The sequence below is a fragment of the Lichenostomus cassidix genome, chromosome 15, assembly GCF_008360975.1.
Source record: "Lichenostomus cassidix isolate B80296 chromosome 15, HeHo_3.0, whole genome shotgun sequence".
Classification (NCBI taxonomy): domain Eukaryota; kingdom Metazoa; phylum Chordata; class Aves; order Passeriformes; family Meliphagidae; genus Lichenostomus; species Lichenostomus cassidix.
The window spans coordinates 10,299,745-10,318,158 of record NC_139496.1 but is presented as its reverse complement, the minus strand read 5'-3'; the positions used below and the strand labels follow the sequence as shown (position 1 = coordinate 10,318,158).

Below are 18,414 nucleotides of genomic sequence, written 5' to 3'. Positions count from 1 at the left end.
GTCTTAATCTGACCTGGTTTTGTGATAATGTCATCATCCATCACTGCCTGGGGGCGTAAGGAGGGGAGGTTAAACTCCTCCCTCACACTCCAGCGCTCCCCTGCCACTGCTTTATCTCTGCAGAAGCCGCAGAGATTCGAGTGCAATTCACTTTGTTATTAATTTCTTTTATACAGAGGCTTTTGGAGTGCCACGGAGGTGCTGCACAGCCTCCAGCTGCAGTGCTTGAGTGCAGTTTGAACAGGCAGCTCCTGGAAGGGCAGCAGGCAGGGAGCTGAGAGCCTGCCTGGTGGAACAAGCCCTGTGGAGATGGCTCTGGATGGCAGGATTTCTTCCTCAGCAGCTGCCAGGGTGGGATCAGGCATGGGATTGTATCACCCTTGCACCACACGGAGATCTGCTGCTCCAGGGCACCCTGGGGATGGTCTAGCTCAGTGACAGGGGCAGATCAGGTGTCCCTTCACCAGGTGATGTGTTTTGGTGAGCCCAGTGCTGGAGGAGCACCTGCAATGCTGTGCTGGCCCTTCCTGGGCTGCCTGGATCCCCTGTGCCTGCAATCCCCAGGGAATCCAACCACACAGAGCTGCATTCCCAGCTGGAGAAGAGCTGGCACAGGGGCTGGCAGCCTGGGGAACCCTGGGAGGTGATGCTGAGGTACCCCAAGGTACCACTGTCTGCCCCCAGCCCGTCCTGCCATGGCTTGAGCTGGTACTGGGGACAGGATGTGCTGGGACCCTTTGTGTGGGTTTTATGTGCATTTAATCTGGTAGGGAAACTATATTTGCAAAATGTAATAAACGGGAGGTTTAATCAAACCCAGCCAGCCAGCACTGATGGAATCTTGGTGGTGGAAGAAAATATTGCATTTTTGTTTATCTCCCCCTGTGCTCCTGGGGAGCTGTCCTGACTCTCATGGGGTCTCCTCGTGCCTGGTGGCACCGGAGGGCACAGGCTGGATGTGGGGCCACTGCAGTGGGGTCACTGCCAGCCCACCTGCTCCCAGCAGTGAGATCTTGCTCCTGCCACTGCTCTCCTCAGCCCCTTTTCAGGACTAGAGTCCCACATGGCACCCCCATTCCAGGAGCTGGTGCTGGATTCAAGCCATCCATTCACATTTCCCATTACCCATGATGGCACCAGGATCTGGTCGTAGGACGTCTCCAAATCTTGTCTGCCTAAATCTTAGGCATCAGGCAGGAAGGTTGAACATCTCCCCAGGCTGGGAACAGCCCTGGCAAGGGTGGGAATGGGGATAAACCCACCAGGCTTCACCGGCTCTGAAACGGGGGCAAAGCAGCCCGATATCCAGCCGGTTGATGTGGCTGGGAATGAGGAGAGACTCCACGTTTTCCTTGCACATCAAGCCCTGGGAACCCAGCGCATCCCGGAGCTGCGGGGCCAGCTGCTCCCAGAGCCGCCTTTTTCCAGCTGGCTTTTCTCAATGAAGCCTCTCCCAGAAATAGCTGCGCACTCGGAGCAGCCGGCTCTGCAAATAGCTCCTCTCCCGGGCACAGGAGGCAGCGCGCTGGCAGCAGCGTCCTCTGTGTCCCTTCCACCCTCCCGAGTGCCTCGGCACTTCCCCCGGAGCACCTCTGCCTCCAGGGAAATGGGGACGTGCAGGGATCCCTGGCTGTGCTGGCTGCTCGCTCAGCCCACAGGGAAGGATGGCTGGTGGCTTCCAGGGCAGGGCAGGTGGCCCGGGGGACACCTCACATGGCCTCTCTGCCACCGTGGCCAAGCACCACCACTCCCAGCTGCTGTGCTGCCTTATGGCCCTTTTTACACGCTTATTGTGCCAGCGCGAAATGGGGGAATACAATCTTCTCTGTAGGTTTAACCGATTTATTAATAGTCTGTAATGTCGGTAATAGCTCATCCATAAATCTGATCTTAAGAATTTATGGGGCAAATATTCCGGCGCCGTATTAAAGACACAATTCATAAACGGCTGTAAGTACCAGCTCGGCGGCAGCGGGAGGGAGTTATCCTGGGGGAGGGAAAGGTGGTGAGCTCAGCCCACCACACGGAGCCTCCCCAGTCTTTGGGAAGCAAATGATGTGAGGGACTGTCCCCTCCAGCCGGGAGGTGCCTGTGCCACCCGACTCTACACTGTGCAGGCACCGAGCTCAGGGTCGCATCCCTGCCAGCTCCCGGAGCCCCCAGCCCTCCCCGGGACCCCACAAAGTGCCATCACCCCGAGCCCGGCGCAGGGTGATGCTATTTACCACTGAAGTGCGCCGGGTGTAATTGCTAATCAGATACAGGCAATCAATCCTCGCTCCCGTCGCTGGGGAGGGGCTGCTTCCCTGCTGAAGGTGACTCCTGCGGGAATTCAGATTTAAAAATAAAGGCGATAGTCATCAGCAGTTCATTAAATTGGCATCAGGCTCATTTGCACTCAGTGAGGGGATGAGGCTGAGGTGTCTCTGCCGCCTCCCCTGCCCTCACTCTGGGGTGTCCGCAGGAGATGCTTCCAGTGGGATGAGGCTCCTGGGAGCCCTCCCTGATTTATTCCTCCTGTCCCGGTGTTGCTGCAGTCATGAGTCAACAGTGCGCTGCATTTAAATGCAAACCACCATTATCCATCATTAAAAGCTCTGTCACCACTCACACTACACCGACAGAGCTGTTGTGCCATCCCGTTCCGGGTGACACGCGGCTTCTCTGGTCCCGTGCCGGGTGCCCGCGGTGGGCGAGGGCTCTGCCGGGTCAGGTGCCTGACATGCCATGTCGCCTTGGCGGTGGCCTCAGAGCAGGGAGGGGAAGTGCGGGAGAAGCAGGGCTGGAGGGCACGGGGGTGGCCTGGTGCAGGAGGGATGCAGGAATAGGCACCATGCATGCCAGGGATGCTCCAGGGTGGGCTGAGATCCCGGAGCCGGTGAGTGCTGCAGGGCCTTTGCGCACTGACAGCCCATTGTTCCCAAAGATGGACAATCCCAGCAGGTGTTTCCAGCAGGTTTTCCCATCCTTGAGAGAGTGATGCCTGGGGCGGGGCCATGGTCTCCCAGATGCCCCATGTCCTCCATCACCTGCCTGCAAAGCCATCCTACAGCATCGCTCCCTGCTCCACACCTGCTCCTGGGGGGTTCACGTTTCCTCTCCGTGAGCCACCAGCATGCAGCCCCTGTGCTCTTCATGAAATCCCGGCCAGGGCAGAGCTGGTGTCCCCTGTAACTCTTGGTTATTCCCTCTCCTCGGGATTTAGAGGCACTGTTTCCCTCTTGGAGCAGGGAAGTGAGCGAGGCAGAGCAGCTTTGGTAGTGATGTTGATTCACGGCTCGTAATTTAATTAAGAGAGAAACGAGATCAAAAGGGGACTGTATTAAAAAATAAATCAGGTGAAGGGAGTGGGGTTCCTTCCTTTAATTACAGCGTGGATTTGTAACAGCGAGAGACTCCATCAATCACAGAGGAAAGGAAAGGCGTGAAGTGGAGGGACACCTTCCCTAGGTTAATTACTGCTAACGGGGAGGAGATGATCGGGCTGGGTGTTGGTCAGCTGGAAACTCTCCGACCTTCCCAGTGATGCTGACGGTGCCTGGTGGGTGTAGCCCGGGATGCTGGGCAGGGATGGGGGGTGGATGGGCTGAGAGCTGTGGGGGCAAAGAGCTCACGGCCGGGTCCAGGGCGATCCTGGTTTTGGGGGCTACGGGCTGTGCCATGGGCAGCGCCGTCGGGGACCGGGGCCGGGCTGGCAGCAGCCCGATTTGTGCAAGAATTAATTCTCCTTTGATCATCTGCTGTGTAAATCATCAGTGGCCAGGAGTTAATCATGCATATGAAATGAATCCTTCTCCTGCCTTAATGAGCGCTGAATCGTGACCGGCATCTGTTTACTCCTGACGCTTTCATCTCTTTGGCAGTCTGAGCAATTAGTTGTTTCCAATAATCTCCTTTTTATTCTATTAAATACATATATATATATGTCTGAGAGCAAGCAGCCTTTCACTTTGTACTCCTGCTCCCAGCGTCGTCCCCCTAATCTTTGTTTTCTTAGTCTCAGGCAAGGATTTGTTTCTGGGAGCGATGCAGGCACCCAGCTCCTCCCTGTCCCAAGGAGGATGATGCTGGTGGCAGGATCCTTCCTCCCCGCCTGGGTCTGAGGCTGGGCTTGGCACAGTTAAGAGCAAACAAGCAGCCTGTTTGAACACGGGAGCGTTTCCGCCTCCATCTACCTGGAACAAACCGCAATTAATCCACCGGTTGCGCCGCCAACGCAGTGTTGTAATTGGATTAATTAAAGCGGAGCTGGCGGCCGCACTGGGGAGGTCTGGCCCTGGCTGCAGCCTTCTCCAGCGGTGGGATTCACCGATCTGTGTCTGCTGGGCGCTGCACCAGCAGCTCCAGGGGCTGCCGAGGCACTGCTCGCCCGGCCGCGGGCGGTGGAGCTGCCGGATGGCTCAGGGAAGCGACCTGCCGCTAATTGGAGTTGATGAGACGTGGCCTGGCTAACGGGGTTTGGAAGGGGCAGCAGGGGCAGAGCGGGCTGCGGGTGGCTCTGCTGTGAGCCTGGTGTGACTGGTGTCACTGGCTGGGTGTCAGGGCAGGTGGGGCACGGAGTCACCTTCCCCATACCCTCGGCTGTCTGAGGGGCAGTGGGTGGTGCTGCTTCTGCCCCAGGATTTGGGAAAAACACGGGGAGGGAGGTGGAAGTGGAATGTGAGTCCTGCAGCAAGGCTGAGTAGGACAATCCCGGCCATGCCGGACCCTGCCATGCTGCCCTGCTGCCCCTGTGCCAGGCCAGCTGCCCATCTGCCAGGAGGAAAGGTGGGGGACAGATCTGCAGGCACATGGTGCCCCTGGGCACAAGGAGCATCCCTCAAGGCTGTGGGAGGATGTCAGCCCAGCTCTCCCTGAGCTGAATTGGGTCTACCTGGCTCAGCTGGAAACCAGTGGCCGCAGGGGATTAAGGCAATTGCCTAAATCAACAAGAAAAGCCCTTGGGAATGCTGCGAGTTCCCTGTGCCGGGGGCTGCAGGAGCGCTGAGCTGGCTGCTGGTGCTTTTGAAACCCTCGGAGCAATACTCCCCGGAGCAAGGCCATGCTTAGCTAACCAGAGCGGTACAAACCAGCCCCAAACTGCTGAGAACAGGCTCTGCACCCTCAGCCATGAGGCTGTGGGACTCCATCCGTGCTGAAGCGAGCCAGGAACCGGCAGTGCAGCCCAGCCCAGCTCAGGATGTTAAGGAGGGGATACCAGCAGGCACGACCCAGCCTCTAGGTGTTCCATTCCTCCTTTACTCAAAAGGAAGAACAAAATCCCACCAGCCCCTTCACTCTGCAGAAAAATTACTGTTTTCTTTTCTGAGATGGATCAGCTTCCCCAGGAGGCAGCTCAGGTGATGTGTGGGGTGCAGCCAGGTGACTGGGGGCTGAGATGTCCCAGGAAGGACATCAGAGCTGCTGCCAGGTGAGTTTGGGTCCCTGGCCCAGCAGGAAGGGTTTGCCACAGCCCTGGGCTCATCCCAGCTCCCAAGCACAGCCAACAGGGAAGGGAACCTTTCTGAGAGCCAGGCACACCCAGGTTGCCCCAGCAGCTCTGGGGCCCGTGGGAGGTGTGGGGCACTTGCCTCACCCCGGCTGGCAGATCCCTTTGTCCTCAGGGATCTGCTATGACTTTTGGGCGAGCTCCAGGAGCTGTCGGTTCTTGACCCAGCCTGCAAACCAGCCCGAACGGTGACAGCAAGGTCAGCGAGATTTGGGGCCCTTGGACACGTCCCTTGTCACATCAGTTCCTGCGGCGTGCTTGGCTGTAATTTAGCCTGGTTTAATTGTGCTTAAATTAGCCACAAATGGAACAGCACTGCAGCTGCGCTCAAAAATATATAAAATTACAGCACAGTAAAACATTTTCACGTTTCATTAGTGCGTCTTAATGGGAAGTGTCTGCTCCCCAAACTCCCCCTTTACTCTCCGGAGCAGTGAAAGTTTGCACATTAGCAGTTGTGCTACCCATTAACACTGCAAAACGCTCCGTGTGCTTTGCAGGGGCAGCGCTGCTTCCCACAGGGGTGGGAAGCCTAAAATTTAGGGGACTGGGTGCTCTCCCGAGGCACCTCTGCGTGCGTGGGAGTGAGCCGAGCAAGGAGCATTCTGAATCCCACGCGGAAGCATCCCACACTGCAGGAGAAGAACAAGAACCCTTTTCCCGGGATGGTGCTGCCTGTGCCCCTGACTTATCAAAGCTCCAGCTTTCTCCCAAGCAGGGTAATGCCTCCAATCCAAATCAGGAAGCTTTTTCAGTGGAAGCAGCATTTTAGCAGAAGCCTATTTAACGCTCAGGCTGACGCCCTCGAGTGCTTTATTTTAAAGCATTTTTGTTCTTCTCCATTATCAGTAATAGTCTATAAAAGCCAAAACGCAGCACTTTGCTCCCTCCTGCTCCATCCCCCTGTGGTGTGGGCAGCCCTGCGTGGCAGGGGCTGAGGAGGCTCCTCTGCCCACAGCTCCCACTGCCCCAGCACAATAATCCAGAGGGGGAAAAATCCAGGAAAAAAAACCTTAGTGAGAGGCGATTGCATGGGATCAGACCATTTGTCCCATCAGCGTTCCCCAGGCAGATTTGGTTAAATCCCTTTGGTTTTGGGCAGCATCTTGCCGGGAGCTCATGTCGTGAAATGAGTTTTGAGGTCTCAATCCAAAGTGAAAGGGTGGGGATTGTGCCTTGTTCCCAGTCCCACCTTATACAGATCTCAGCTTCCCCGGGGAGATGGACTTTTGTACAGGGGTGGCCAAGGAAGGGTGAGGGGTGAGCTCGAGCAGTTTGGGGGATCCAAACCTTCTCCTGCCCCTGACTTGGCTCATGAGTTCGGTGCAGGGAGGAGCTGGGGGAAGGGGAGCAGGAACTGGGCTGTCCCCGGGAACTGGGGTGAGCCAGGAATGGAAACATCTGGCTTGGAGAAAGATGTGCATCCTGAGTCTGACCCCTTCCACCCTCCCCAAGCTGGAGGTAAAACCCCGATGCCTTCCCGCTCTGCAGCCCAAACCTGTGCCGAGCATCCCCAAACTCCCTCCTTCAGCCAGACCCGAGCTGCAGGCTGGGCTCAGACCGAGCTGCCTCCGCCTCGCTGGCCGCTAATTACTCCAACCGGCAGCGGTGCTGTTCGTGTGATTGGAGGCCGCTAATTGCCAGCGGGGAAGGCAGTGAGAGGAGAGCAGCGCTGCTCTCGCCCCCTCCGGGCACATCCTGGGGCTGCTGGGACCTTCTGCCCCCCGCCGGGGCTGTCTGTGCCCCCCAAAACCAGCGAGGGGATTTGCTCCCGGTCTGGAAAGCCGAGCCGTGCCTTTTCTGGCCGGACACACGTTGCTGCGGGCTCTGTCCCCTCCGTCCCCTTCTGCCAGCTGCGTCTGACCTTTCGGCGGTGGCACTGGGAGAGCAGCGGCGGCTGCGCAGCTTTGCCGCATGGTCCCCGGGGGCCGGCTGGCCGCCACGGCCACTGCCACTCGGAGGGCAAAAATCATATTTTCAGCTCCATTCCTCCGTCCCCCTTTCCAGTCTGGAGCTTTTTTAGAGCCAAAGGGAAGGAAAGGACGTGGTCTGGCTTCCCTGCCTCCCTCTGCTCCTATTCTTTCATTCCGCTCTTCCCGGCGGCTGCGAATGGCTTTGCCTGGGAACGCCCGCACTGATCTGTCCCTCCGCTTTTTTATCTCGCACTGCCTAAAAATCGGGGCCGGGCGGCTCTGGGGGCTGAGCAGGGAGGGAAAAGGGCTTTTGTTGGAGCAGACGCGTGGGCAGGTGAGCTGCAGAGCCCCCTTCTGCCGACAGAGAAGCCAGCTGCTTCCACAGCCGGGGTGGGACACGCCTGGCCCTGGGGAGGGAGACACACGGGCTTGGCAGGTCCCTGGTGTCCCTCCGGAGATGACGGAGAGGTATCCTGAGATCCAGGGGCTGGCTGGGGGTGTTCCCCATCATGGAGGTGACACCCTGCGCTGATCCCACTCCCATCATGGTTTTCCACCCTCCAGCCCCACAGGTTTCCCTCTTCCCTGCACAGGGACGGTGGAGCCAGCACTGAGGGAGGGGACATGTGTACCCTCATCCTTTATGAACCCTAACAAGGGGAGCACAGCTTGGCACACAGTGCACATTGTCCCACAGCTGTCGCTGCTTCCCCACCCTGCAGCCCACTCCATGCTCACTCCATGGCACTTTCTTGGGAAAACCAGCTCGGATCAGCCCCACCGAGCATCCTCCACCTGGGCAGGCCCGTGGCTGAACCAGCTGAGCTTCCATCCACATCTGCCACGGCTTCCAAGGCAGAGCATCACCCCCCTTCCCCTTCCCCTTCCTCTTCCTCCCCTGCCTGGCCAAAGCAGGCACCGTGTTGCAGGAGGCAATGGAGGATTCCCCTCCTGCCAAGCAGGGCTAGCCGAGTCAAGGGAATAATTGGTGGGTGCTTCTGGAGTGCCACGAGCAGAGGGCACTCGCAGCCTTTGTTTATTGACTCTTGATGATAATGAATACTTCCAGAGATAATTATTGATTTTCTGCGCTTGCAGTAAACCTATTTGGCTGGGGAATGGGTGGGGTGGTACCATGCCCCATGGGAATGGGGTGGATTGAGCAAAACCAGGCTCTGGCTCTTCTCACCGAGCACAAGCCAAATAAGAAAAAAAACCCCAACAAACCAACCAAAAACAACCCTCAACATTTATAGAAAAATATTTGTGCAGCTCCAGGACAAGCCCAGCTTTCTTCTCTCTACTAAGGGGAGCAGATTAAAACTTAATCCTAGCTAAACACATTTTCTCCTTTCCCTCCCTTCGGGTACCTCCTGCACACACACAGCTTCTTCCTGCTGATCCCTGCTTCCCTCAGGCTTGTCCTCCTCAACAGCAGCCCAACGCCCACAGTGGGTGTTCACCAGAGCAGGGACCCCACTCTGCTCTCCACACCCTCAAAATCAAAGCCTAGATGTGGGAGGGGATGGGGCTCTGTAAATGGGAAATAGAGGAGAAGGCAGGGCTCGAGTTTCTGTCTCTGAACCAGGTAGGTCTCTCGCACATCTCCCAGTGGGTTTTGGACTCTGAGGGGTGGCTTTGCAGGGCAAGAGGGTGCTGGGTGTGTAATTGCAGGCTGCAGGGGGTTGTAGGGCTTCAGAGCTGGGTGTAACAAGCAGGGCTGGAGGCCAGCAGCCTCGGGGAGAGCCTGGTGTGCAGCTCCCCATGCACGAGGGGAAGTCCTTTGTGTCAGTAAAAAAAAAAAACAAATAATGAAAGAAGAGCTCTTTGAGGAAGGCAGTTTTTATTTTTTATATTTTACATTTTATTATATACTTTCATATTTTCTTGTATTAATATGTTCTGCTTTGGAGGAAAACGTGCAATTATCCTTTAAGTCCCAGTTTCCCTGTTCCCATCCCAGGACTCGCTCACTCTGCTACAGTTTATTGCAAACATTTGAACCTGGCAGAGCCCCACGCTGCTGCTGGAGCTGTAAATAACCCGAGGTGGCATTTATGGCACTCCCAGGGGCTGAGTGCTGCTGGCAGACGGTGATCCCACAGCGTGGGCAGCACCTGCGGGGGCTCCAGGGATTCTGTGGCCGTGAGCACCCCCTGGGATCTGTCCCACAGCCCCCCATAGGGACACAGCCCCAGTTCAGCGAATCTCGGGTTAACAGACACACTAAAAACGCACAGCATCTTTTCTGCTTATGATATAGTGCTTTTTCTGCGTATCTTGTAATGCTTTCTCAGGCTGTTTATTTATGAGACAATTTATTACTGCGCAGTTATTCTATAGCAGGGAAGTCTATTCCTGGGAGCCTCTGTTAACCGAGCCAATTGCTTAATTGGCTCACTGATGTCTCCACAAGGTACGCCAGGAGAGAGGGCTCTTGTAATGATCGCAGCCTTCCTCCTGCCCACACACCACCCGTGCTGCTAATTTAATAGTGCAAACATTTATTATTCCTTTTATTTGGGAGTTAACGTTAGGGCGATTAGAGCCATTCTGGGATCCCTGGTGGAAGGGGTGAAATGCCCCGGAGCGGCACAGGGACCGTGGTTGCAGCTGGGGATGGTTGGATTCATCCTGCAAAGCCCAGGGGATGCTGCTGCCTTGCGGGGTGTGTGGTTAATGAGGCACCAGCGGAGGGCTGGGGCTGGCAGTGCCGGTGGGGTTCTGCCTGACCCTCACCCCACGCTTGGGTCATTCACCGACAGATCAGAGCAAGACTGGGGTGTGTATGGACTTACACCTGATCTCGATTTACCGAGTCTGATGTGCCCTGAAGGGGAAGCAGCTTCCTAATGAACAGCCTACGAGCTGTGGGAATGACTGGAAGCATCAGAGGAAAACTCAGCTTGGGTTTGCTTGGGTGGGGAGTCCCTGTCCCTGCTCCGCTGCAGGAGAGGAGCGCTGGGCCAGCGGTGACTCTGCTAGGGTTGCTGAGTGTGCCCTCCCCAGCCGTGCTTTCACAGCGTGGCAGCTCGGGACCTCTCAAGCCCTTTCTCCTGCTCCCTCTGCCCTCTCCTGACTGCGGCTGTCCCTGGAGGATCCCCAGCCTGACACCTCCTGCCCACGGCATGTGCAGAGCGCCCTGGGCTGGAGCGGAGCGGCAGCTCCCTGCCGGCCTTTCCCAGGCATCGCCCTTGGGCGGTTTCCCGGGGGGAGCAGCCTCCCAGCGAGCATCTCTCCGCCGTGCATGGATGTTGTCCTTCCCTATCGCGTTTGTAGGCATTGTCTGGCAGAGCTGACAGTGTTTCCATAAGCCCTGCTGGATCCGTGCCCGCTCTCGCCGCCGCCGCTCTCCCGACATCCGTGTCCAGCCGCCCGTGTCCCCGCGGCACAAAGCCCGGCCGGCGCGTGCCGCCGGTGCTGCGACACTCGGGGCGGGGACAGCTCCTGACCCCGGGCACCAGCGGGGCGGACAGCAAAACGGGGCAGGGAAGGAGTTCGCCAGCAACGCCGCCAGAGCGAACCTTCTGCTAATTTTGTGTTTGTCGCAAAAAAGCGATTAAGTTTCCCCATGATGTTCCTTCTTCTCCGGCTCCCACCGCCTATTGTTCCTGGCTCCATTATTCCCCCCGCCGCTTACATAAACGTATCATGCGGGTTTCTGAGGCACAATAGACAGTCTCATTCATCCAAGGTCACCAGCTTTTACTTGCGCTTCAAAGCATCTGGTAGAAGAAGCGTTTTCTCCTAAAGACGTTTTTATTGTACTCAGCGCAGAGGCTGAGGGAAATCACAGCGCTACACTTGCACCGCCCCAGCCCTTCTTCCCTCTCCATGTGTTCTGTCCTGGCGGGTCAAATCCTGCCCTGGAAGGTGAGGAATTATTTTCTGTGCTGGTTGGGACCCCACTGTGGGATTCCCAGGTTGCCCCTGCACGGGAGCCAAGGAAATGCATGCTCCATCCCTGCCTCTTCCCAGTTAAATGGGGGGGGGTGAGGGTGGGAAGAAACCGTAGGTTTTTTTTCCAGAATCTCTGTCCCAACTCACCCACTCGGTATTGGATGAGTTACAGAGTGGTCTCCACGGCCTCCTGCTGCTCACTCCCTCAGCTGGTGGCTCCAGGTTCTCCCTTTCTTTATTTGTGTCTGGTTGGGACTGGGCAAACACGAAGGCTACTGGTGGCCTCTGTGGCGGGACGGAGACTTGCTCTGTCCTGGAGGGTTTGTGTCCCCAAAGGGCAAAGTGCAGCAGTGCCCCCGATCCAGCAGTGAGCTGGAGGGAAAGGATGGGGATGGAACAAATACACTCCCGGGGGCTGGTGGGGGTGGAAGCCCCCCAGGGGACTCCTGGTGGGGGTGAGCAGGGTGTGGGGGAGCGGACCCGACCCGAGGGGGTCGCGGGTGCCCCGGAGCCGCCCCTTCCCCGGGCTCGGCTCCGCCGCTCCGGGCGCAGCTGCGGCGGGGGCGGTGCCGGGGAGGGGACGGCGGCGGGTCCAGCCCCTCTGCCCGCCCCGCCGGCACAAAACGGGAGGCGGGGGCGGCCGGGGCCGCACTCCCCGCAGCGGGCCGGGCTGCGGGCCGGGCCGGGCGGAGCGGGGGATGTAGCGCTCAGCACCGCGGACAGCGGCGGGGCCGGCCGGGGGCTGGCCGGAGGCCATGGCCGGCGTGCAGCAGGGCGAGAAGCAGCTCTTCGAGAAGTTCTGGAGAGGCACCTTCAAAGCCGTGGCCACGCCGCGACCCGAGAGCATCATCGTGGCCAGTATCACCGCCCGCAAGCCGCTGCCCAGGTAAGGGCTGCCGGGGCACGGGAGGGGAGGCTCTGGGTGACCCCGCGTCCTTCTCCGCCTCTAGCTCCCTTCCCACCATAAAGGAAGGTCCGGAGTGTGTCCCCTCGCCACCAGCAGTTAGTGGCTGGTGGAGCCGGGGGATCCTCCCCATGCCTGGGGCTGGGGGATGCTGGCTGGCTGAGCCCCCTTCCCGGGCAGGTGCTCAGCCATGGGGGACCATGAAATCCAGGTGTTCCAGAGCAGAGCAGGTTTGGGAAACTTTGGCTCGGTGGTGCTTGGAGCCCGGGAGCTGGCTGAGCCCCAGGGGGAGCAGGGTGAGGGTCTGAAAGGCTCTAGCTGGGCTATGGACAGGAGGGCAGTGGTGGGGGGCATCGGCCAGAAAGTGTGACCAGCTCCATCCCTGCCGTGCAGAGCCCTGCGGTGTGTGTCCTGCTGTTCATCTTGTCTCTGCATCGGTCCTTCACCTGGGACCCCTGGGGAGGGCAACAGCCACCCTGTAGCTGGACCCTGCCTTGTCCCAGGGGGAGGTTGCTGTCCCCCAGGGAGCCCAGTCACTGCCATGGAGCGGGGCAGCTCTGGGGATGGTGCTCCCCATGTCCCACAGCCAAGCAACCCTGACTTGGCTTATCCAGTACCTGCCCTGCCCTCCTGCTCTAGGAAAGTCAGTGCCCCCATGTTTGCCAGAGGCTGAGCAACAGAGAAATCCATGAAACAAGGTGAGGAGGCTTCAGGTACCCCCTGAGCCACTCAGCCAGGCTGTCACAGGGGCAAGGGTCCGTGTGGCTTCCTCACAGCCATGCACACTCTAATTTAGACCAGCTTAATTTTGCTGTCTCAATGTTGGTTAAAAAATACCCTGTTTGTGATGCATTTATAAAGGAAAGGACGCTTTTGCTGGCTCTCCTCTCCCTTTGCTCTGTTTTTTCTCTGCCGGCTCCTGCCCACCTGGTGTGGGGAGCAAGCCAAAGTTCCGTGGAGGTCTGTGGAGGAGAGGGGCTCAGTCTGCAGCAGGTTGGGTGTCGGGGGCTCAACCTGTACTGAGGAGTAGAGAAATCCTTTGGAACGAGTCGTTTCGGATGCTTCCCGTGCCAGTGGAAGCTGTGAGCCACAGCAACTGTGGGGACAGGGGTCCTACCGATTGTGCAGTGTGGGGACAATTTCTGCCCCTGCAGCCCAGCTGCTGAGCATGAATTTTTCCAATATCTCTGATTTGCATTAATCTCGGTAGGAAAACGGGAAAGGCACGGCTTAGGCTTCCAGTGGAGAAGAGCAACTCTTGTTTCCATAGGCAGCGTTTGCAGGGCTTCAGCCCTTGTGGGGGAGAGGAACCACCGTGTTTTTCTCCATCCCTGCATCGGGTATGGTCGGCACCCGAAGGGCTGGGTGCTGGCTTACACACACTCCCGCCTGAAGGTGCCTGAGTGAGCCGTGCTGCTTAAATATCTTGCAGTCGGAGGTGTAATACGGCAACAAATCAGGGTATTGGGGAAATACAGCCAGTTTGGGTGCCGAGAATAATGCCCGGCTCTATCTAACCAGCAGTTTGGATTGCGCAGACATCCTGGTGGGGCTGAGCACCGCGGCTCGGAGTGTTTGAAGATCCATTAAAAAGTTCCCAGACGTGTGTACCTCTCAGTACTGCTGGTAGTGACAGCTCCGGTGGGAGGGAAGCTGTCCAGGAGCTCTTGGCACACAGCAAAACGGCCCCGCCAGCTCGGCTTTGCTGTGGTTTGCACCTCGGCACCAGCAGATCCAGGTGCCCAGGCCGGCCTGTGCTCCGTGTCAGGTTCCCGTGTCGCTGGAGCCTGGCTCCTTTTGTCCCCTCGCAGCGAGTGCTGCCGGCCGGGGCAGCGGATGTTCCCTGCCGTGTGGCCACCTGCGCACAGGGGCCGAGCGGGGTCAGCTCGCCCCGGGGCCTGCGGGACACGTGCTGCTCTCCCTGCTGTCCCCAGGCACGGAGGGGCTCTGCTGCTCCAGGGGCTGCCACCAAAGGGACACAGACACTGCGGCTCCCAGCTCCTCTCGTTGGTGCTGCCGGCTCGGCTGGCATCCCACAGGGCCCTGCCAGGAGCCCGAGGCTGCCGTCTGGGCAGGATCACACCTCTGCGATGCCAGATCTCACACCCCCAGGGGCTTTGCAGCAGGTCCCCACTGGGGTGCACAGCGATGTCGCCAAGCTGGCACCAGGTTGGTAGTCCAGCAATAGCCAGAGCCAGGTTCCTGCTCCCCATCCGTGGTGAGAGCAGCCCCAAGGCTTGCAGCAGCTCCCCTTGTAGTTGTCTCCGTGCCCGGCTCCGCTCGGGGTTTGTTTTTCCTGAAGGTTTCGCTGCGCCACTGCTTGGATCAGCCTCTCTTCCCTGACGATACTCCCGGCTAATTTAAGAGCAAACGACTGTGGTGCCAGCGAGCAGAGCGCACCAGAGAGGAGATGAGGAGACCAGTTAGCCAAATGAAATATTAAGATGACCATCTGGATTGCTGTTTTCTCCCACACTTGACAGCTGGTCCCCTGCAAACACCCTGCCCTGGATCCGGCCCCGTGCTTCCCACAGCAGTGGAGATGCTGCCATGGTTTCTAGGCCAGCGCTGCCCATCTTCTCCTCAGTTTTGTTGGCTGATCCTGTGCCAAGGGGCTCAGCTGCAGCATGGGGGGTCCTGCCAGGAACCCCCCCAGTGGCCATAGCCCAAAGCCACCCCTGTAGGGTGCTCTGGGCATGGCTAAGGGCACAATCCTGCATCCTTGTGGGGCAGCAATGGTGCTCCTGGACAGAAAGTGATTTTTTTTCCCCTTTGCCCCATCCCTCACCAATGCCTTCCTGCTGGTTCTGGAGATAAAACCTCTTCCATCTAAATTCCCATCAAGCTCTCTTGGAGGTTTGGAGGGTTAAAGCTCTGCTAAACCCACGGTTCATCCTGGAACAAAAGAGTACATTAATACCTTCCCTCCTGGTCCTGCTGGAGCTGGGGGGGGATGAAATCCAGCCCCCCAGACAGCTTTGTGCCCAGAGCAGAGCTCTGCCAAAGTAAATGGATTATTGACCAGTTTGCAGTGTGAAAGGAAAAACTGAGGTAATGGGGAAAGGGGCTTTTCCAATTAACCTTTTCCCACACAGGGCCTGGTGGAGCTTTGCTGTGCAGCTGACAGTGAGGGACTGGGTGGTGTGGGGAGATTGGGAAAGGCTGGGGCTGACCCAGAGTTTGCCTTTTCATGGGAATTGCTCCAGAATATGCAAAATTCCAGCACGGAACTTGAGGATTTTTTGTGTCCAGTGTGCTGGGGAGGGATGAGGACAGGGACCACCTACCCTGCCCTGAGCCCTTCTGCCAAGCCGGGATGCCCTCACTGCCTCTCACTGGACCATGAGGATGGGGCTTTGGTTCTTGTGAACAGGAAATGCTTTTTAACTCTCTGGTGTTAAGGTGCCACCACCCTCTGCCCAGCCTCTGGGGATGGGTATGAGCACCACACTCTGGCTCAGCCCCACAGCAGGATCCCCTCTCCTCCCTCTTGCCTGGGTTTTCTTCTGCATCTCTTCCCCATCCATGACCTCAGCCACAGCACAGGGCTGAGAGCTCTGTCCCACTTGAAAGCCTGACTTCTCTCAGCACTGCTACATACTTCATCAGCACCTGTGCCAGAACTTGGGGACAGCCAGGTGGGAGATGCTCCAGGGTATCCCTGAGTCCTGGAGCTGGTGGGACTCCGGGGACATGCAGGATGCTTTGGGGTGTTTTAGTTCTCTGCTGCCACACTGCCAGCCACGGTACTGTTGGCATGAGCCGCTCTTTCTCAGCTCTGTTCCCCGAAACTCAGCCGAAATCCACTTGGAGGGCACTCTGGGCGCTGTGGGTGCTGGTGTCAGCTCCTGGGGCAGCCGGTGATGCCGAGTGAGCGCCGGCAGCGCTGGGGAAAGGAGGCTCCTGCATCCCTCCCTGCCAGATGGTCTAAGTGGGTCACATCAGGGCAGCGCAGGGGATTTGTGCTTTAACCCTTAATCCCCCGGGATGCACCGTGCACAGAGGGGGAGGGATGTGCTGCTGAAGTGGGATTAAGCCCTGGTTTGCCTTTGCGGGTGATCTTGGAGACGAGTGTGGGTGCTGTCGCAAACGTGCCGGGACAAGGGTGATGTGTCCTCCCCGCTGCACGGGGACAGGGCAGGAGCAGCAGTGGCACTGCAGTGCCACGGCTCTCAGTACCTCAGCGAGGGCAGAAAGCAGCTGCAGCTCCCCTGTGACATTTGCAGCGACTTTTGGCCATCCCAACCTCTGGCTTCCCTGCCACCTTTTGGTGGCCGCGAGCCCCGCTGATCCCCAGCGGGCTGGCAGCCCTTAGGATGGAGGTGGGGTGTGCTGGCGGGGAGGAAGCCCCGCTGGCAGCCCCGCTGTGCGGATGGCCCCCACTCCAGTTAATCCTCCCCCTTGTCGGCCGGGCATCTGTTCCGCGGGGAGAGGCGGCGACGGGGCCGGCCGCGCCAGCCGCCTGGCTGCCATCTGCTCCCTCCATCCCAACGAGCCCAAGTGCTAATGAGCCCGTGGCCCCGGCCCAAGAGGGGGGAGAGGGGCTTGAAAAGAAAAGCGACGGGGAGAAGAAAAGCCCCTTCCTCGGAGGGGCTGTCAATAGCGAGGCTTTTGTCTGCCCCTGCCCTCCGGCTCCAGCTGGACGGCGCTGGGAGCAGGGAGAGCTAATTAGGCAGCTCGGGGACTGCCGGGAGGCTGGGGGCAGCTGAGTGCGGGGAAGAGCTGGGGATGCCCGCAGGACGCACTCCCTGCTGCTCGCAGAGCCTTCATCATCCTCATCCTCCTTCTTCCCCCCGGCCCTGTCCATCTGCCTCTCCGCTGGACTGGTGCTAAGCACCGTGTCGCTGCTGGCCTCCCCACTGGGCTGGGGGACACCAATGTACCCAGCACCCTATCAGGGCGATGGGGGTTCCTGTCACACCAGGTGGGATGCAGCAAGTCCAGCCAGGGTGCCTTAGCTGGGCGGGCTGTGCCCCACCATGGGAATGTACACAAGCACCTAAGGATTTAGGGAAAAGGCCTCTGGAAGCCCCTGTAGGAGCCCCATGTTCATGAATGCAGCTTTCTTAGAGCCACTGGCATCACCCCAGAAGTGCCACCTCTCCCCACTGTGCCCCTGCTGTCACCATGTGAGGCTTTGTCAGCCTCAGCTAAAAGTGGACACAGGGCTGAGGGCTGTCCCCAGACCAGCACTGCAGTGACTAGAAACAAGGACAGTGGGAAACACTGTGGTTTTGAGGACAGGTAATTTCTGACCTGTAAAAGCCCTCTCGAGGGCTTTGCTGAGCTCTGCTCAGGGCTCAAACCATGGGTCCAATTCCCACACTCACCAGAAAGATCTTGGGCACAGCCTGAGAGTGAAGGGCCACAGCAGCTGGTGAGGAAACATGGGATGAGGCTCTCCCTGAATGTGGGATTTGCTGCTGCCCCAGCTCTGGCAGAGGGGGAGCCTGTGGTGCCCACACTGTGCCAGGGGAAGCACCGTATCCAATCTCTTCCGACGAGGGATGAAATCAGGTGGAAGGAAGCAAAAGGGAGGAAAATTCCACTGGCTGGAGGATCGTTGTGTACAAATACTTGATTTCACCCTTGAACAAAGCTACTGAAGACACTGCCCTGTCTGCCAGGCAGCCCCACATCTGCAGATGCTGGGGGTGCTGAGTTTGTGAGGGCAGCACTGGTGGGATCTGACAACTCAGGGGGCTGTGCTGGCCATGGGGTCCCCTCTCTGGCTCAGCACCATCCCAGCACTTGCATGAGGCTGTTTCATGGCGTGTGGAGAACCAGGCCAGGGAGAAATGTGGCAGTTTAGGGTCGTGCAGGGCTGGGATTCACCCTTGCCTGTCTCAGGTAGCAGCAGCAGCTCCAGCCAGCCCACATCTCTGTTTGTATCCTATCCCTGGAGAGGCAGGAGAGGAGGACACTTGAACCCCATGCACGTGTTCACACCCCTCCCACCAAGTCCACCTAATTAATATTCAGGGCTGTGAGGCCCTAAATAATAAATGGCAGTGATGACCTTGATGACAGGGATTGCTAAAGAGCTTCTGCCCAGCCCCAGCTCCAGTGGCTGCCCTTGTCTTCTTGCTGTCACCATCCTGCCCCCACCAGCTGGGACAGCCTGTCCTGCTGCAGCTTGTCCCCAGAAAAGGCCTCTGCAGATCTCATTCTACTGCTTGTAGGGTCCCCTCTCTGCCCTGGGGTCCCAG

At 58.3% G+C, this 18,414-nt stretch overlaps 1 protein-coding gene across 4 annotated transcripts in view; it reads left to right on the top strand.

The window, feature by feature from the left end:
• The first annotated feature begins 11,967 nt into the window (after positions 1-11,967).
• Positions 11,968-18,414, top strand: part of SRRM4 (serine/arginine repetitive matrix 4) — a 44,895-nt gene continuing 38,448 nt past the window's right edge. For all 4 annotated transcript variants that reach the window (XM_085076116.1, XM_085076117.1, XM_085076118.1 and 1 more), the window contains exon 1: positions 11,968-12,187. In XM_085076116.1, coding sequence (XP_084932242.1) covers positions 12,057-12,187 — 131 coding nt within the window. In that variant the 5' untranslated portion in view covers positions 11,968-12,056. The remainder of the gene's footprint in view (positions 12,188-18,414) is intronic.